The sequence below is a fragment of the Petaurus breviceps genome, unplaced genomic scaffold (genome assembly GCF_028583685.1).
Source record: "Petaurus breviceps papuanus isolate PSGF00001 unplaced genomic scaffold, PetGlider_PUasm1.0 174, whole genome shotgun sequence".
Lineage (NCBI taxonomy): Eukaryota > Metazoa > Chordata > Mammalia > Diprotodontia > Petauridae > Petaurus > Petaurus breviceps.
In genome coordinates, this window is record NW_027185761.1 from 18957833 (window position 1) to 18979039 (window position 21207).

General features: G+C 40.6%; 2 protein-coding genes across 2 annotated transcripts in view; both read left to right on the top strand.

The window, feature by feature from the left end:
• Nucleotides 1-21207, top strand: part of TMEM43 (transmembrane protein 43) — a 350998-nt gene that overhangs the window by 100456 nt on the left and 229335 nt on the right. The window lies entirely within an intron of this gene.
• CFAP100 (cilia and flagella associated protein 100) overlaps nucleotides 958-21207 on the top strand; it is a 45911-nt gene continuing 25661 nt past the window's right edge. The window contains exons 1-6 of the mRNA XM_069083851.1: nucleotides 958-1542; nucleotides 4529-4676; nucleotides 5593-5679; nucleotides 5780-5862; nucleotides 7323-7515; nucleotides 17629-17696. Coding sequence (XP_068939952.1) covers nucleotides 4631-4676; nucleotides 5593-5679; nucleotides 5780-5862; nucleotides 7323-7515; nucleotides 17629-17696 — 477 coding nt within the window. The 5' untranslated portion in view covers nucleotides 958-1542; nucleotides 4529-4630. The remainder of the gene's footprint in view (nucleotides 1543-4528; nucleotides 4677-5592; nucleotides 5680-5779; nucleotides 5863-7322; nucleotides 7516-17628; nucleotides 17697-21207) is intronic.

The following is a 21207-nucleotide window of genomic DNA, read 5'->3' on the forward strand; positions in this document are numbered from 1 at the left end:
CAAAATGACAGTGTTCTGCCTTGTCAAAATTAAAATAAAAAATTAGTTATTCAAAATTGACAAAATTGAATAAGTATAAAAGAAATGTAAATAATGAAACTTTTTGAGTCATGCTTTTTGTAGGTTTGTAGCATTTTACTTTTAAAGTTATTAAAGCTTAAAACTGCACTAAGACCTTTGGGACATCCCATATAAGGACTGAAACTCCAAGGGTGGAATTTTGAGCATAATAAAAGAAAGCAGTAGAGATATCTGAGGTCAGGAAGAGGATTTGACTGAGAGGAGGAGGAGGAGAAATAAGATTTATATAGAGCCTAAAATGTGCCAGGTAAGCACTTTACAATTATTCTCTCATTTTTGGTCCTCACAATGCTGGGAGATAGGTGCTATTATTATCCCCATTTTACAGGAGAGCAAACTGAAGCAGACAGAGGTTAAGGACGCTGTTAAATTTGACTTCGGGTCTTCCTGACTCCAGACCCAGCATGAGGAAGTTGTGATCTGCATAGTTAGAGGAGGTGCCCAAACAAGTGAAATCTCAGACCCTCCAGCATCTGTTTGGACTCAAAGGACCTGCGTTCTAAAACTGGCTTTGCCACTTACTGCCTTGGGTGAGTCACTGAACTGCTTTTGGCCTCGGTTTTCCCCTAAGAAGAAGGGGGCTAATAACACTTCTACTATCAAGTCTATAGTTAATTGTGAGAACCAAAGGAAAGAGAGGCTATGCAGCCTCTTTGAGGAATTGATTGCTGAATCTTAAGCTGGGGGGGAACCCTAGACATCATCTAGGCTTCTCACTGGAGACCTCTGTGAGGGAAGGAGAAAAACATTTAACCTCACCTGGCCTCAGTTTCCTCATCTTGATTTTCACTAGTTTTGGTTTCCTAAAGCCCCTACTATGTGCCAGGAGCGATAGCAGACTCTTTCAATAATGTTTTTATTCGTTTAAAAACAAAATTTTGAGAAAGGGGCCCAAAGGCTTCTATGGCACTCAAAAAGGGTACCAACCCTCGATCTCGTCCAACCTCCCACCAATCAGCCGAGGCAGAATTCGAACCTAGGTCCTCTGACTCAGGATGCAAAGCGCTTTTTAACATGTACCTTGGTCAAGTCCTTTTCTTTCCTGAGCCTGAGTTTCCTACTTTGTGAAAGGACCGGGGTTGGTTTAGAGGAGTCACGAGGTCTCTTCCATTTGGAAAAGGAAACAATTTTAATTTACTTCCCTCTCGGTTTGTTTCGCCCCAGGTGCAGTCCAGACCCTGCCTACAATAGGACATGTAAAATCGACGGCTCACCCATCTCAGGCTTCCAACACCACTTGAGGTTCCCAGAGCTTTGAGACAACTCGTCTCCGAGGAGAGACGGATGAATGGTTGCCGTAGCAACGTAAACAAAGTCAAAGAATACTGCCTCCGCCAAGTTCACTTCGCTTTAAGGGGTTCTGAGTGCGCTCTGTCCTTGCCTTTCTTGCAACAGCTGCTTCTGCAAGCCTCAAAAAGCTGACGTTCTGCAGGGGGAGTCACTGTACCCCAGAGCTGGTAGGTGAGTCCGGGCGTGGGAAACGGCTAGACAGCCTCTATTTCTTTCAGGAAAAAAAAAAAAAAACAGTTCCAAAGCCAGGGAAGAGAGAAGCAGAGGTCTATTTGGAAAGAGCGCTGGGCTGGGAATCCAAGGGAAAAAAAATAGACCTGAGTTCTAGATCGCTATGTCTCAGTCTAGGGGCTGTGTGACTTTCGACAAATGGGCGCCTTTCTTGAACTCTGGCTTCCTACTCTGTCCCACCTTCCACCACTACCACCCCCCTCCCAAACCACCATGGGTTTCTGTTGAAAAGACCACTGAAGATCCTTTTCATTTCCGACAATATATATTATTTCCTATCGAAACTCCTGGGAGGAGAACAAAGGAGGGATTTCACAAAGTAGTCAAAAGCTGGAGTGGGTTTAGATGTAAAGCGGGTCTTTGGGCAGTGGGGTCTTGGTTTGGATTGGGCGGAGGAAGGTAGAACCGGGGAGGAAGACCGTCCAATAAAACTTCAGGTTTTCCAAGCGCAGACCTATTTCATTTTAAGAAAGCAGGAAAGGAGGCGGCCAGGTGGCGCGGTGAGTAAGAATGCCTGCCCCAGCGTCGGGAGACCTGGAATCGGTTCCGGCCTCAGATACTCTGCACCCACATAAAAATAACTGGCTGTGTAACCTTGAGCAAGTTACTTAAACCCAGATAGCGAAAAGAAAAGAAAGAAAGCAGGAATTTCATCAGGCAGTATTTGGAGACTCATGCTTTCTTTTCCTGGACAGCTGACCTCCTTCATCCTCCATGGCGCTGCTCCCCAAAAGTAGCAGCGACAGCCTTGCACGATCACTACCATTTCCAAGTATCTCCAGTCAGATTCTCATTTAATTCAATTCAATTCAGTCCATCTTGACTTATTTTGACTTGAGGATAAAGTTGTAAGGGACCTTAGATTATGACATCTGTCCAAGCCTTTCATTTTACAGATGAAGAAACTTAAGGCCAGATGAGGTAAGTGACCAGAGGAAGAACAGGTTGTGGCAGAGATTGGAACCCCTACCCTTTGTCTCTAACTCCATTAGCTCCACTTACCATTGAAGTGTTGCACTTCTTCCTTCTACTGGATAAATGGGAGGATGGTGTCTTCCAAAGGATCAGAGATTTAGAGCTGAAATAAACCTTGAGAGGTCATAGAGTCCAGTCCTCTCATTTGACAAAGGAAAACAGGGTGAGAGAGACTATTAAATGACTTGATAAGGGTGAAACAGCTTAGTAAATACCTGAAGCAGCAATTAAACACATCTCTCCCTGCCTCCAAGCCTAGTATTCTATGTTCTGTGTCATGTTGTTGTCTACATTCCACCATGGCTCCCAACACAAGTGTTTGCAACCAGTTAAAATAGTGTGATAAGGATTGACTGCAGTCATGGAAAGAGCACTAGACTGGGTGGGAGCTGCAGCTCTGCTATTTATTAACTGAGCCAGTCACATCCTCTCTCTGAGACTTCCTCTCCTTTAAAAAGAAAGATTAGACCAGGCAGCCTTTCAATCTCTTCTAGATCTGTTACCCTAATGGGTACATAAGTACCTCCAAGAGGTTTTCCTTGATCTCCCAATTGGAGATGATCTTTTTGGTCTCCAATTTTAAAAAGCATTCTGCTCTCATGTGCTTATGTTCTATTTTGTATTAAAGTTGTTAGAGTCCACGCTTGACTTCCCCAATATACTGTAAACTCCCTGATGGTAAGGACCATGTCATTGTGTGTGTGTGTGTGTGTGTGTGTCTCAGCTCTCACCACAACCCTAGTCTACAGTTGGTGATTAATAACATTTGTATTGATGCAGAGGGAAAGCACTAGGGTTGAATTCCGAAGTCCTGGATTTGATTCTTAGACTTGCAGTCAGGAGACATTCCCATTCCTGATATATATTAGTTATATGAGCCGTGGGCAAAATACTAAGGATAAGTTTCTCCATCTGTAAAATGAGGGAGAGGTCAGATGATAATACTTTTATTTCCTAACTTACAGGATTATATAATGAAGAAAGCATTTTGTAAACCTTAAAGTGATCCTAGAAATGTAATTTGTTATAATTACTCCAATTCTGCTGTTAACTACTCAAGGGACCTTGAGCAAATCCCTTATGTTCTGTGGGTCTGTTTCCCCATGTAAAATGAGGGGGGTAATGAATTAAATCACTTCTAAGGAGTCCTTTCTACATCTAAATTCTATGAACATGTAATAATAATTCCTGCCATTCATGTAGCATTTTAAAGTTTGCAAAGCCTTTGACATAGATTATCTCATCTGATCCTTGCAACAACCCTATGAAGTAGGTTCATCGTGCCTGACATATTAAATAAATTAATTTTTATTAATTAATAGGCATTTAATTAATTACAGTTAATTTATTTAATTAAATTTTCAAAATCAAATAAATAAAAAAGCATCTAATTAATTTAACCAATAGTTATTTAGTAAAATTTAAATAAATTAATAATGATGATTATAATTCATAATATAATGAATAAATTATTATTTAATATTAATTCTATTCAATAAATTATAATTTAATAATTCATATAAGTTGATAAATTACACATAAATACAATTATTTAATATTAGTAGGTATTTAATAACTGTTTGTTGATTCAATACTAATACCAACAGCCTTCTTCCCTTATAAGCATCATGCCATTTAACATGTCTACACTTCTGAGCGTTCTCTTGATGTTTTGGCCAAATTTGGATGCTAGTGGGGATTTAGAGCTGGAAGCGTCTTAGACACCACTCAGTCCAACTGTTGATTTTATAGAGGAGAAAATGGAGTCCTCAAGAGAGGAGGTGACTTTCTTGAGGTGACAAAGAAAATAAATGGCTCCTCCAGGATGTGAGACCAGAACCTCTGAGTCCCAGTCAATGCCTTTTCCATTTCACCATACTGCTTGGAGGTAAGGTGTACCCTCAGCTCTGCCACCAAGCGTTGCTCTCTGGGGTGCCTTTTCTTTTTCCAGGTTCTTTAGCATCTGGAAACTCTACTGGATGACATAGAAAGACTGATACCTCACTAGGTGATCTCTTGGGGGAAGAGTTGTTAGCAGTCCCATCACTTCAAAATGTCTGGGTTGACATCTACATCCCAGAAGCCGCTGATCGATGATGGTAGGACTTTGGCAGTTATTTAAGCATTCAATTCCTCCAATAAGATTTTTAACTTAGAATGTATAGTAGTAGCAACTAGTGGTGAGCCATTCCAGTGCTGAACTTTACAGCTGTGCCCAGAGGGTTCACAGAGAAACTGTCCTAGCTCCGGCCCCGGAGTCAGGAGGACCTGAGTTCGGTTCCACCCTCAGACACTTAACAGCCACACACACACACAAAAAAAAACTAGCCGTGTAACCTTGGGCAAGTTACTTAACCCCAATTGCCCTCCAAAAAGGCGAGAGAGACAGAGAGAGACAGAGAGAGAGAGAGAGAGAGAGAGAGACAGAGAGAGACAGAGAGAGAGAGAGAGAGAGAGAGAGAGAGAGAGAGAGAGAGAGAGAGAGAGAGAGAGAGAGAGAGAGAGAAACTGTCCTAGAGGCTAGAAACATAGAGCTCTAGACCATGGTCAAAAAGTCAACTAGATAAGGACCACAGAAGGCAGTCTCTGAACTTCAGTTTTCCCATCTGTAAAGTGAGTTTAATAATTCTCATTCCCATGAATCCATGGGATTGCTCTGAGGAAAGGGAGGATGACTTCTGGCTAGCCTACCTCACAAACCAGTTGGCTAAGAATCAAGGGAAAGAATGGATTTAAATAAGTGAAAAAAAACCCTCACAAATAGTGACGCTATGTATTGACTAAATTGGATTGCTTACCATCTCAGGGAGAAGAGAGGGGAGGGGAGAGAGGGGTAGAATTTGGAACTCAAAAGGGAAGGGGAGGGGAAAGAGGGGAGAGAGGGATAGAATTTGGAACTCAAAACTTTTTTAATGTTAATAAATTGTTTTAACATGTAATCAGAGGAAAAATAAAATATTATATTAAAAATAGTGATGTTAGATACATCATGATGTACCATCTTGGTCTCTGCAGAAGAACCACATGAGTCTATCTGCAGCAGTCCTTTACCTGCAGCCATCGAATTTCCAGCTCAGTCCACAGTCAAAGACGATACCTCAGGTAATACTATTTGCTTAATAGTGGTCTTTGAGGTAAGAGCTTTAATATTTGCAGGCAACAAGGGATTGTTTTTTTTCCCTGCTTTTCTTTTTCAACACAGATGAGGGGGAAAACCCTTTCCACATATCCCCAGACACAGACTTCTTCTTGCTTCGAGACAAAGAAAGAGAAAAGCATCAGTTGGTAAGTGATGGGCCTGGGCTGAAGAGACTCCCTATCCAATCACAAAACAAAACAAAGAAAAACACCTTGTGATTAATCTTCCCTCACTCTAAACTCCCCTGTTTTCCATATCCCACAAGAATATTTGGATCAAGCCTGTGTTATCCTGTCTTCCTCTGTTTCCCCATAGTGTGATGATTGTTTCCATGCATAGCTTGAATTATCTTGTGCATGTATTGCTGAATACCTGTATAACTGAAATAGCCTCCTAGCTCAATTTCCTGCCTCCAGTTAACTCTGGTCCATCTTGCACATGCTACCATGTCATTCCCCTTCTCAAGAACTTTTGATGGTTCCCCAGTGCATTTGATATCAAATCCAAACTCCTACGCTGGGCCTTTCAGAACCTGCCTCAATCGATCCTATTCAAATTTCTCTCCTGTGGTTCCCATGCATGAAGTATCTCCCTTAGGGTTTACTTTCCATCCCACAAATACACCATGCTCATCAGGCCAACTCCAAGGTCACTTACTCCACGAAGCCTATCAGCATTTCCCCAATCTGTAGCCAACTCTTCCAGTTTGGACTCACGGATATCATTTCATTATAGTGCTAAATGTCAGGAGGGAGAAAGTCTAGGTTAACCGTAGATACTAGAGTTAGTTTCAGCCAACCTGCATTTCTTTACAAATACAAGATGTCTCCAAAGTCTTAGTGTGGCCTTCAATGTTAAATATGAGGTTTGCTGTTTTTCCATATAAGTAAGCTCTCAGATAAACTATAAGCTCCCCAAGGGCAGAGACCATGCGGCTGCTACTCCTCCTGTCTGACCAAAAATCTGAGCACAGGGCTGTTCACACCAGTATGGTTCAGTAAAGATGTAGAGTTGTTTTTTATTGATTTACCAGATCACACTAGAGAGATATAGTCAAGGAAAAGAACCTGCATTTGCTTCCCAAGGGCACATTTTTGAGTTCTTTTGTTAATATTTAAGCCCTTTAGATAAAACAGACATTAATCAGGCATTAAATGTGATCTGTAACCCATAGTTTCTCCTTTCCCTCTGTCTCCGTGTTTCTTTAGCTTTGTTTTGTCTCTGTTTCTCTTTGTAGGTTTTCCCTCTATGCCTCAGTATTTGTGTGTCTTGTGTTTCTGCCTGTCATGTTCACATTTGGACACACACACACACACACACACACACATTATGGAGAATGGAGGAATTTATGACCAAACAAGAGATAGAGAACATTATGAAATGAAATTAATGAAACACTCCGGCAATTCCAGCACCACATGCACCATCTGATACCGAGTCAATAATTGATCAGGAAACACTCAGATATGACCCCATGGTCCAGACTGAGGGCAGGGACCCCATAGCCTGCAGTACCCCCTTGTTGAGCTCATCTTTGGATGATTGGAAGTGAGGGGGGAAGAGAGAACAGTTGGGGTATCTACTCTAACCAATCTATTCTTCCCAGGAAAGAGAGGCCAAGAAAACCATGAGAGTCTACGAGAAGATGACCTATTCTTCCAAGATAGCTTCCAAGAGCACTGACATCCGAAGGCAGCTCCAGATGGAGGACCACATGGAGGACCAAGCCCTTCAGGCCGAGGCCCAGCGTCTCCGAGAACTTCGGGAGAGCGCCTCCTGGAAAATCGCCATCACCAAAGGTAGATTCACTGCTAAACCCAGGCACCCCAAGCCAGCATTCCAGGGCCTGGCTAGAGTGGGCTCCTGTAAATCACCTCATTGCTCTAAGACTTAGTCTTCAGAATGGACGCAGCCTAGTTAGTGGTCTGCAAAAAGGACGTAGTTTAAAACTGGAAAATCTGACTCTGCTGTATCATTTCTCTGAGCCTCAGTTTCCCCATCTATAGAGTGGGACAACAATATGTGCCCTGATCTGTCCATCCCAGTCAATATATGGGACTTACATTCACAAAAGAAACAGGAAGGCCAAAGATATATAAAACAACAAGCCTTTATTAAGACACAATTTAGACCACATAAGGAATCCTGGAAGCCTGAAATGAAATGCCCAGTGGTAGAGAAAATAAAGGAAGAAGTCTACAAAGCCAGGGAGGTGGCAGGGACCTTCAATACAGTCAGGGGTGTGCTGGTTATCATTTAACAATCAGCTCCCAGTAAAACAAAAAACAGATCTGTAAGCATGACGTACATTTAAGTTCATCTGAATCATCAATATTTCTTAAGTCTAGACAATCAAAAAGCAATAAATCAAGCCCTGATTTATGGCATTTGCCCATTTCCAAGGTATACAAACATTAAAATTTAGCCATCAGCTATGAGTCAGTTCAGGCTGGCTCCAGAATACCTCTAGGTGTGGACATAGGGAGAGAAAAAAGAAGTCAGTGATGGTCTTACGGAAAGGTGTGCCCTTGGACTTGGAACAGTTTCTCCAAGCTCTCCATCAATCCTTCTATTCAAGGGAAGGGTGATTACAGATTTGAGAGAGAGGAGAACATTCACATGCAGGCACATAGGACTGGTTTCCCATTTCTGATGTCATAGGCAAAGAGAACTTGGTTCTGGTGAAGGGAGACCTGGCTGAATCAAATAAGGAAAAAAATCATGTGGTATAGAAAATTCTGGAAAAGGGCAAAGTAAAAGAAACTTGGGTTTGAGAAAAGGAAGCATGTTCAGAACAGAGATAGACTGCCTGTTGAACTCATAAGCCTCACAGGTAATGAGGGATGAGTTTTATAAACCTTATAGCATTATAGAAATATGAGTCATTATTGTTATTAAGGAATGCATTAATACCAGTTAAATTTTTGGTCCCTTCTAACTCTAAAATTTATGATTTATTTGATTAAATTTAATTAATTAAAATAAATAAAATTTAATTAATTAAATTTACAAGGACCTTGTAAAATCAAGAAGTGCCTTTTGAATCATCAAAGTAAAGATCTATGCTGTTCATCTGAAAACTTTAGTATTTCTTCATTTGATTGTGTTCCCATAAATTGAAAAGTGATGATTCGGTATTAATGTTTATATCCACATCAATCTGAAAAAGGTGACCATTACTGATTGAAAAGTAACACTATTTATTTTATATAGTTCTAGAAAGATTGGGAAACAGAAATAAAACAAGAGAAAGAAATTAAAAACTTAAAGATAGGTAAAGAGGAGATAAAACTATCCATATTTGCTGATGGCAGGTGTGATGACCTGCTTAGAAAATTCTAGGAAATCAGCAAACACACCAATCAAAACAATAAATTTTAGGAAATTTTCAGGCTACAAAATGAACCCACAAAAATCAACAGCATTTCTATATAATAAGAAGGGGAAGCAGAAGGGCATAAACAGTTACTAAGTACCAACTGCAGGCCAGGGACTGTGCTAAGCGTTTTACAAATATTCTCTCATTTGATCTTCAGAACAATCCTGTGAGGATTTAAAAGAGAATAATAAAAAAGGGAAATTCCATTCAAAATAACTACAAAAATGCATAAAATGCTTGAAGTTGAATCTGCAAAAACATATAAAATACTTATATAAATTCAATTCAAAAGAGCTTCTTAAGGAAAAAACAACCAGAATAAGGAACTGGAAGAATATTCAGTGCTCATGATTAGGCTGTGCCAAAATCATAAAAATGGCAATGTTACCAAAGTTAATTTGTGATTTTAATACTGTACCACTGAAACTTTCAAAAAGATGCATGTATGACATATCAGATTGCTTACCATCTCAGGGAGGGGAAAAGGAAAGGAGGGAGACAGGGATAGAATATGGAACTCAAAACTTTTTTTTAAAAAGTTGAAAATTTGTCTTAACATGTAATTGGGGAAAAAAAGAAAATATTATATTTAAAAATATTATGCAGAGGTGTCAAACATTTGGCTCTTCAGGTCTGCAGTCCATAACACTCTTGAGTTTCAAATGAGATTAAAATGTAATTGGGAAATATTTAACAAAGTTTGACACCATAGCTTTACAAAACACTATAAAATAATACTGAAATTCATTTGTAGAAACACTAGATCTAAAAGTGAATGGGAATAATGAAAAGAGGTAGAGCTTAAGGGTTAATGACACGTTCGTATCTCACACCATATCATAAAAGCAGCAGTCATCAAAAACATTTAACAGAGGTTAAAAAATAAAATAGATCAGAAGAAGAGACTAGAACAGAGAATCAGAAGCAAAGGAATGCAGTAACCCAGTGTTTGATAAATGTTAAATACTTGGAGAAAAATTCCCCATTTGATAAAAAATTTCTGGGAAAACTGAAGAGCAGTCTGTCAGAAATTAGACTCAGATTTACACCTTATGCCATATTCCATGTAAATTCTAAATGGCTACATGACCTTAAAATTAAAAATTATAGCATAAAATATTACAAGAAAAATAGAACATATGCCTTTTACAATTATGGGTAGGAATTGAATAATCAACAAAACAAAGAGGATAGTCAGTTACAAAAGATAATATAGATAAAGAATTACATGAAACTGAAAAGTTACCTCACAGACAAAATTAATTCACTTAGGAAAAGAGGGTACCAGTGGTCAAATGGGAAACAATCTTTGTATCAAATTTCTCAAGTAAATATTTGTTTGGTATCCAAGATATAGAGATGATAGATGGATAGATAGATAGGCAGATAGATAGATAGACAGACAGACAGACAGATTATAGCTATAGATAGGTTAGAGATAGAGACAAATTATAGATATAGCCAGATATAGATTATGGATATAGATGGATAGATTATAGATATAGGTAGATAATAGATATAGATAGATATGTGTATATATGCCCATAGATATATATCTATAGACACATGTAAATAGATACATGCTACACACATACATGTATAAATGTATACACACACATATATATGTATTATGTATATATGTGTATGTGTATATGAAATACCAAGAACCATTCCCCTAACAGATAAGAAGTCTAGGGATATGAACAAACAGTTCTCAAAAGAATAGTAATATGTTAACCATATGAAAGAATTCTCCAAATCACTAATAAGAACAACAATGCAGATCAAGACAATTCTGAGGTTTCATCTCATAGTAAATTGGCAAAAATGACAAAAATTAGGAATATCAATATTGGAGTGGTTCTGTGAAGATAAACACACTCGTGTATTATTTGGGGAATGTATGAATTAATTTATGTCATTCTGGAAAGAAATCTGGAGTCTGTCTCGAAAGTCAATAAACTTAATTTACTTTGACACAATAATGCAACTATTAGGTCTATAACCCAAAGAGATCAAAGAAAGAGTAATAAGACCCATATTTTTAAAATATTTATAACAGTTCTTTTTGTGGTGGCAACTAAGGAGGTGCTAGTCAATTGGGTAATGACTAGAGATAATGGCATATAAATGTGGTGCAATATTATTTAGCCAAAGGAAATGACAAAATGGAGAGTTTCAAAACAAATTAGGAAGATCTATATTTTCTTTTAAAAAAGTGAAGTTAAAACCAGAAAAACAATTTGTACAATTACAACATTATAAAGAACAACTTTAAAAGACTAAAGAACTTTGACCAAGACAATTACAAATCAAGATTCAAGTGGACTGAAGATGAAGGATGCTACCTACCTTTTGACAGAACAATGACTAAGAAAAGATGAAGAATGAAACATGTATTTTTGGACATAGTCAAGGAGAGATTTTCTTCTCTTGACTATGCATATCTATTATGAGAATTTTCTTTTTCTTTCTTTTTTTTGTTCAAATGGAGGGAGTAATGGAGTGGAAAGAAAATTAAATGCTTGCTAATTGAAAAACATTAATAAAATTATATTTTAAAAGAAAAGTAATGCATCAAATATTTCTGACTTTTTCTATATTTTGACATGTTAACATTTAATTTTTAAACCCTTTTTATTGATATTATTTTTTTTGTATCACTGCTATTTCCCAATGATCCTGCCCCACTCTCACAATAGAAGCATTCCTTAGAGCTGAGCAAGACAAATCTTCATATTGGCCATGCCTGAGAGTGTATGCCTCTTTCTAAATCAGTGGTACGTGGTATGAGATGTTAGCCTAAATCTAAACACTGCCAGATTGCTTTCCAATTTTTCCCAGCAATGTGAATCCTTAGTTTAGTAGCTGTGGTCTTCAGTTTTATGTAGAGCTTTTATGACCTGAAAAGTCCTTGATAGACATATAGATATGACTACAGATAGGGATGGGCAGCTGGGTGGTACAATGGATAGATAGAGCACTGGACCTAAAGTCAGGAAGAGTCATCTTTGTAAGTTCAAATCCCACCTCCGACACTTAGTAGTTGTGTGAACCTGGGCAAGTCACTTCACCCTGTCTGCCTCTGTTTCCTCATTTATAAAATGAACTGGAGAAGGAAAATGGCAAACCACTCCAGTGTCTTTGCCAAGAAAACCCCAAATGGGGTCATGACTGAAATGACTCAACAAATATAGATAAAGTATAAAAGACATAAAGAAACAGAGGTGGAAATGGAGATGAAAATAAAGCATCTTGTTTGACATGTACAATAACCCTGTGGGGGAAAAAGATGCTGAAAGTTGGTAAATGACTTGCCCAGGACCACACAGTGTGGTGTCGGAGGCAGGCTTCAACTGTGGGTCTCCCTGGCTGCAAAGTCTGGCACTCTATCCAATAGGCCAAGCTACCTTTCATTACCTAAACACACTGTTCTTGATGTGCAACCTGAATCCAAGCCTTATAGTCTGAGGTAATTGATTACCAGAAGTCCCCTTGGTAAGGTTATAAACAAACTCCTGTACTCCCTCCAGATAATTGGGATTCTTGGATATTAAGGGGGCTCCATGCCAGTCAACAATCTTCTCAGTAATGACTTGATGTACCTAATATGTGTTTTAACAGATCTGAATCCCAGATACAATATTGAATGATTCGATTTGTTTTCTTTGCCATTATCAAATTCCATTTCTATGCTGAATTGAATGTTTAGCTTACCTTCTGACTCCACCAACGGAGACATCATAAATCCAATGTTAAGAAGAAATAGATAAAACAATCCACATAAACTACTTTCTAAAGAAAACACGTGAGCGGAACGTAAGGTCTCTGAGGATGAGGACCATTTAGGTTTTGTCTTTAACCCCAGCCTTGACCATAATATATAGATACTTAATAAATGTTTGGCATGTTTTATTGATTCAGGAATGGAGTTCACAGGAACTCTCAGGCAGATTGTTCTGTTCAACAGATGTTAAGACCCTACAATATCTAGGAGAGACTAAACCCCATACCTTTATTGAGCCCCAACTCTTAGATCCTCCAGACTCATATTCCTGGATAGTGCTGGAGTCGTACAGGATACAGCAAGTTACATTGTTTGGAGACCAGAAACCCGACTTGGATCCTTGGGGAAGGAAAAGGCTGCTTAGGGTGCAGTCTTACCCAAGGAGGAAGATTTAAGGACAGCAGCTTTCAAGACGCAGTGACAGGGCATCAGTGGAATTTCTCGAGTGGGTGCCATGTATTAGGAGGGACAGCAGCTACCCAGAGCACTGGTGGAGTGACAAGCATTCCTAGACCCTTTCTCTTTAAGAGAGAAGGGGGAGAGGTAGAGCCAAGATGGCTGCAGTTTTGGCTGAGCTCTCCCAATATATCCTGCTACAACAACTTGAAAAAGTGTAGCAAACTAAATTTTGAACTGGGAAAGCCAACAATAACAACAAAAACTATAGTAATTTTTCTAGCCCTGGGCAGGTTAGGAAGTCAGACAGAAAAGCCTCACACAATGGGGTGGGGGCTGACTAGGAGCATGGTGGTGAAAGCGGTGAAAGTGACACCAACTATGGGCTATAGGGTGGCAGCAGGGGGAGCAGCCAAGAGCCAAAAATGTTAAGGAGACTGGAAACCTCATCAGAAAGGGATCCCAAGTGACACTTATACCAGGAGTAGATGCAGGATCAGGTGATATTGGGCAGTTCTGCTGTCCATTACCCATTTCTAGGGCATAGTTCCAGGGTGGAGAAGAGTGGTAACAACCACAAGGAAGCAGGGACCACATTACATAAGGACCAGAGCACAGATCAGGAGGGTGTCTTAAACCTCTCCCCAGTTTACACTACTTTAGAAGCACCAAAAACTAGGTAACCATTGAGCTGTAATGGCAGCAGAAGCACATAAAATATATAAGTTCAGGCTAGACATCCCCCACCCCACCCCCAGCTCAAATCTAACATAAAGTCCAAAGTCAAGAAATGGACTGGAAAAATGAGAAAACAACAACTACAAAAGACCTGACCACAAAAAGCTACTATAGTGACAGGGAAGCTCAAGACACAAACTCAGAAGAAGACTCGAAAACATCTATAAGAAAAGCCTCAAAACAAAATGCAGGTTGGACAGAAGCCCAACAAGAATTCTTAGAAGAGCTTTTAAAAAATGATTGTGAAAATCAAATATAGTAGAGGAAAAATTGGGAAAAGAAGTAAGAGTAATGCAAGAAAATCATGAAAAGAGAATTAAGAACTTGGTAAAAGAAACACAAAAAATACTGAATATGACTCCTTAAAAATTTGTATTGGTTGAATGAAAGGTAATAACTTCATGAGACATCAAGAAACAACAAAACAAAGTCAAAAGACTAAAAAATAGAACATAATATGAAATATCTCATAGGAAGAGCAAAGGGGAAATTTCTTGGCTAATATCAAGTTCCTAGTCAATGTCAAAGTACTTGTCTCAACCTCCTAGAAGAGGAAAAGGGACCTATCCTGGAAAATACCAAATTCCTTTTCTGGAGAGAAGAGTAACAAGCAAGAGACCTGGAAACTGGATAATCAGGAATGGACAAAGTCATAGTATAAAATAATCAACCTGGACTTTGTTCTTTAGTGCTATTATGAGTTATGTAAACTGTGCAGGGATTATGGGAAGAGGGATGGTGGCTCACTTTTAGTACTAAATACAAAATTCTTTTTCAGGGAGCCCCCAAACCCTATGGTAGTACTATAAGTCTAGAAGTTCACATAGGTCCTTAGGGGATGGTGGGGCTCAACAGAGAAAGAGGGGACCACCTCCCTATTGGCATGAAATGTGATTCCCTTCTGGGGAAATCTGAACTATAGAATAGTACTCTGAGTATGGAGAACTATATTTGTAGCCCAAGGGGCAAACTGAGATGGACTGGAGATGGTAGAAGAACTGTCTTGACAATGGATTCTTATGAATTTTGGGGGTTTTCCCCCATTATTTCTATGTTTGAAATAAAGTATTTTATATATGTAATTAACTTGAGTGCTTGTACATGAGTTGCTGTAGTGACTTAGATACAATCTATATTCTTTTTTAAAAAAATTTATTAAAATCTTTTGTTTTTTACATTATTTAAATTTCCCCTAATTCCTCCCTTACTCCGCTCCAGACATCCCATGTAACAAATATTTTTAAAAGAAAAAGGAAAAAACAATCAGGAAAACCAATCAATACATCAAAAAAAATCTCAAACTATATGATTTATATATAATGATCCACATCTGTTTTTGAGTTCCCACCTCTGAGGGGAATTGTCTTCCTATACCTCTTCTTAGGCTCTGTGCTTGACACAATCCATACTGCAGCATTCTCTTGGGACACCCTAAATTGGAGCACAAGTCAAGGAATGATTTATGAGAAATCCCAAGAGTGGCCCAGGTTCCTGAAAGCCTGGACTTCAGGATCCAGGGCCACAGTGCTTGTATACCATTAGCGGTTAAGAAACAACTGAACTCAGTGTCTACTTGGCAAGAACAATTCAGAGGCATCCACAATATCCTAGAAACACTAAAATGTTCATAGCAGCATCAAAGAATTGGAAACAGAATAAAGATGCCCATTGATTGGGGAAAGACTAAAGTTGTGGTAAATGAATGTAACAGAATATTACTGCACTGTAAAATAATAATAATAATGACTGTGAAGAAGACAGAGAAGCTTGAGAAGATTTACAAGGACTGAGATCTTGGATGTAATCTACACAATGACTATAGCGATGCAAAAAGAAAGAATCACAAAACATAACCATAAGCTGTGAAATCATAATGACCAAGCTTGGCTCCAAAGAAGAGGCAGAGGAGTGCCTCTCTCCCTTCTTTCCGAGGTGGGAGGCTGCCAGTGTGGAATATTACTTGTAACACTGAACTCAGTAACTGTGTTGGTTAGTGTGGTTCAACTGTTTTTCTTTTTTCTTTCCTAAATTCTTTGTTATAAGGAGTGACTCTCTGTGGAAGGAGAAGGGAAGAATATATTGGAAAAGACAAGATTATGTAAAAGTCAAAGATACAGATAAAACAATCCTCCTACCCAGGCTTACCACAGCCACATCCCAGCTGAGATCTTCCCTGGCCCAGCCCTGCACTCTTCAGCTCATTCTCAAAGCATCCTTTTAGGGGGGATGGGTCTTCCTTATCCACTCTCCTACTCAAATGAATTTGCCTTGCAAGGTTGATTTGGGGGTCCACTTTATATTGCTTGTCCCAAGGCCAACATTGCCAATTAGGACTCAGGAGAGGTGCCTGGAACACAGTAGGTGTTTAATAAATGCTTATTGATTTGACTTATATGAAATCACTGACAGGGGATCATGGGAAGACTTTGGGAGACCCTAAAGGACTGGTAGGAATTTAACAGATGGAGATGGAAAGGACATCCCAAGGCAAAAGGAACAATGTGAGAAGAAATATGGAAGAGGGCAGGGGATTGTCAGAGCAGACTGGATAGATTAGAGAACATAGAAAGAAGAAATTCAAGTTAATAATTATACTCAACCTTTACCTTTACCAATAAAGCATCTTTAAAAAATACCCAGAGGATGGCCTCCAGCTCTTCAGAAGATGACAAGGAGGAGACATTGTCAGTCACAGTCTGCTTCAGTGGATGAGAAGACCCCCAAGGATGAGAGATGGCATACCCCTCCTCCCCACCCAGAGGGCAGAAGTAAAAATGAGACCCACGTTTTACTAGACTTTTATAGTTTAATAATATAAAACCCTTAGCATTTTTATAGGGTTCCTAGCACTGTGCTAAGCACTTTACAAATATTAACTCATGTGGAAGGTAGATATCGTCACAACAGGGCAAGTAGATAGAGACTATTATTATCCTCATTCTACAGTTTGAGGAAACTGAAGCAGGTTTAGTGATTTGCCCAGGGACATACAACTAGGTAGTGTCTGAGGCTACTCAAGTCTTCCTGACTCTAGGCCCAGCACTCTGTGTTACCTAGTAGCCTCTTGTTTATAAAGTGTTTTCTTCACGATAACCCTGGGAGGTAGATACCGTAAAGATTATTGCCCCCATTTTCCAGATGGGGAAACTGAGACTTAGAAAAGTAAAAATGACTTGCCTTTGGTTCCACGGCTAGAGTCAGAGGCGGAATTCAAACCCAGGTAGCTTGACTTCACATTTAGCTTCTCCTACACACAACCCCCACCTTTTTTTTTCTTTTCACTGTACTCTACTGTCTTGAAATGTAGGACAGCAGCACCAGAATGGAGGTGGCTTTGAGCATAAAGCTGAGGAGTTTGAATTTTAACCCACCAGCAATAGGGAGCTACTGAAGATCTTTGAGTAAAGTGTCAGGTCAAATGTATTCATGAGAAAGGCTCATCTGGCTGGGTTGCAAAGGATGGACCAGAGGGTGAAGAGATAGGGACAGTGGTGTAGTGTAATGGGGCTTTTGGGGTAATCTCGGGAGGGCCTCTGAATGTAAAGGATATTGGGCCAAATGACCTCTAAAGACCCTTCTGGCTCTACATCTAAGGTCTTTCTGTCATTGCAGATAAGAAAATTGAGAGAGAGAGCATGATCAGCTACATCGAAAAGAAGCGACAAATGTTTCTGATCCAGGTAACTGCCCTGTGGATGTAGTCCCCAGAACAGACAGTCCAACTCCCTTAACACCAATTTCCAATCTGGCCCTGCTACATACCCCACCACAAAAGTGTCCTTAAAGCTCTCGAAGGGACTAGTGGGATGGGTCAAGAGGCCTGGGGTCAAGCACCCTGGGGGATGCCATCTAAGGATAGCCTTGCCTCTTCTTTACCCTCCCAAATATGCATTTGCCCCCATTTACTGGAGTCTGATGAAGGAGGCATCTATCATGGTGAAAGGGGCAGTCTGGAGGAGAGGGAAGATTCTTTTTTTTTTTTTTAAAGCAATTGGGGTTAAGTAACTTGCTCAAGGTTACACAGCCAGTTATTTTTGTATGGGTGCTGAGTATCTGAGGCTGGAACCAATCCCAGGTCTCTCAACACTGGGGGGGACGCTCTTACTCGCTGCGCCACCTGGCCACCCCAAGAGGGAAGATTCCCAAAGAATGGCCTTTGCCAGGCCCTTTGAATAGAACGAGTTTGGTTTTGGAGCTTGGTGGTTGGATGGTTTCTTCAGTGGGGTAACAGGGCTTAAAACAAGAAGCATGGAAGGAAGACTGGGACACAGAAAGGGGCAAGTGAGAAGGGGAGGGAGTGATCTTGGCCTGGTTTCTTCAGTCTTTTAGCAGCTTCATGTCTCACCCCGACTCAAAAGGCAAACTTGCTCTTTCCTCTTCTCTCCTTGCCGCCTTCCTCCTTCTCCCTCTTCTCCTCCTTGCCTTCTCCTGCACCCTCTTTTCTCCCCCTCTCCCCTTGTGTCAGGATCCCAAGACCTCTGAAATGCCTGGGCTGCCCCTGGTACCTCCTGACAGAGCTTCTCAATCCTTTGGTGCTTTCAGCCCTTGGACCTTAGGCCACTCGGGGTCACAGACCAGCACTCAGATCTCTCCCAGGAAGCACCAAGGGAATGGGGAAAGGGGAGGAGGAGAGATATACTCAGACACATTAGGAAAGACATCCAGGAACCCGAGCCCTCCAACTGCATCACTCTAGGCCCAGTCCTACCTCTCCTCTGTGCCTCCTCCGACACAAATCATATCATGAAGCTGGTGTCCAATATCAGCAGGGACTCCATGCTTCCAATGCTTTCCTATGTGGACACCAGCAAGAGAGAGAGAAGCTGAGTACTTCCCAGGGATTCTGTCCACAGCTGCAGCCTCTCTTTCTTCCCTGACATCTCTCAGCTGCCCTGACTTCTTCATGGAGCCATCAAAATCCTCCCTTTCTAAGGACCATTCTCATCTCTTCCCCTAAGGGAAAGGGTAGCACAATCTTTCTGAGTGTCCTTAGGAGATAGAGGAGGGACAGGGGTAGCCACCCCCTCCTCTTCTACCCATATTACGGTGGATAATGCTGTTTGAAGCCTAGCCTATCAAGGTCTGTCCTTCCTAACTCCATTGTCGATCGTTTGCTTTCTTTTCTTTTTTTATCATCAGTCTTGAACAACTGAAGGGCTATATCACATAACTTGCTGGTCCCTTAGCCAGCACTGCCTGCCCATCTAGTAACTAGGTAGCCCAGGGGATAGTTCTAGGCTTAAGAGTCTAAAAACCTGAGTTCAAATCCTGCCTCAAATATTCCCTAGACTCTGGGCAAGACATTTAACCGCTCCCAGCCTCAGTTTCCCCATATGTAAAATGGTGGTAATGCCATCTTCTTTCTCATAGCGTTATTGGGAGGACCAAATGAGATAACTTACATGAAACATTTTTCAAACCTTAAAGTGCTACATAAATTATGTCTATTATTATCATGTCTTCCTACCTAAGGGTTTCCCTTTCTGCCCTTCTCACTGAAGGCTAGCCTGAGTTAAGGGCCACTTCAATAAAAAATTGTAAATCTCCAGGAATTCTGCTTTAAGAAACTGTTAGGCACACAATAGCAGGTTCCCTTCCTTCATCAAAAGAGCTACCCATTCAAGGGTGACGCTCCCTTTTTCCCCACTTTGCCAAGAATAAAGCATACCTTATCTGGTATCATCATTGGTTATACAAAGTCTACTTACTAGCTTTGGGGTCAGGGAAGATCAAAGATCTAGGAACCTCAGAAGACATCTAATCTCTCCCTCATTTGATATTGGGGGAAACTGAGGTCCAGTGAGGTTAACTAGTCCACCCAATATCATGCAGGTATTTTCAGAGGTAGGTCTATGAACCCTTGGCTTCTGACTCCCAAACCAATTGTTCTTTCTCCTATACCAGGATGCCTCTGTAGTGATTATCTTCAATATCAGCTCTTTTTTCCTGAGTGGTCTTGTTTAAGGGCTTAACCTCAGTCTCCTAATCTCTAAAATGAAGAGATTGAAATATATTATCTCCAAGGTCATTTCTGACTCCACCCCAGGCTTGGAATTCGGTGACTCTTTAGCCTAAAATTTCATGGTCAGGGTGTGTCCTCTCCTCCCCACTCCCTACCATAGGACATGGGTGGGCATCAAAGGCAAGATCTGGCAGTGGAAAAGCTGTGTCAGCCTCAGGGATCAGCCCTTGCTCTGAAGTGTTTGAGTCGTCCTCTCATAAACGTGGTCTGAGTGACTGGCTCCTACAAATGGTAAGGCAGAGATTATCTCCATCTTACCTGTAAATTGTCAGGATGGGGAATAGAGAGGTAGCCTCTCTCCTTAATGCTGATACTCCTTTTTGAGTCCTGTGACCTCTGACACAGACACACCAGGGAGAACAGGGAAGGATTCAGAAGGCATGTCAAAGCAAGTTCATTTAATTTCTCTCAGACTCAGTTTCCTCATTTGTAAAATGGGGGTGATAGTAGCCCCTACCTCCCAGGGTTGTCATGAGGTTCAAATAAGGGATCATATGTAAAGTGCTACATAAACACCAGCTATTAGCTATGATTCTTCTCCTTTCTCCAGCACAAGTTGATGCACAGACACCATCTTACAAACAGGTCTCCAGCACCAACAGGGAATCCTTATTTCCTTCTGCTTTTATATTCTGGCTACAGGTAGGCCTTGAGCTTAAGAGGAGGCTGAGCATAGGTCACAGCAATTAGAGGCAGAAGGGACGTCAGATATCTTCCAGGTGCCTTCCTCAGGGCTAGTCATTCAATTAATAAGCATGTCAGGGGCTGTCAGACACGGAGAATACAAACACAAAAATCCAAGTGTTTGCTCTACCATAGAGAAGAATATGCAAAGTCAATACAGGGTAACCTGGGGTGGAGATACAGAGACCCCAAGGACTCCTGTAGAAAGTGGGGCTACAGCTGAGTTCTGAAGGCAAGTGGATGATTCTAAAGAGAGAGAATAAAGAGAGAATGCATTTCAGGCATAGGGGTCAACACAGAGATGGCTGGTGGAGTCTGGTGGGTGAAGAAAGGCATGTTCTTCATTCTTCATCCTTCCTTCCTTCCTTCCTCCCTCTCTTCCTTCCTTCCTTCTTTCCTTCCTTCCTTCCTTCCTTCCTTCCTTCCTTCCTTCCTTCTTTCCTTCCTTCCTTCCTTCCTTCCTTCCTTCCTTCCTTCCTTCCTTC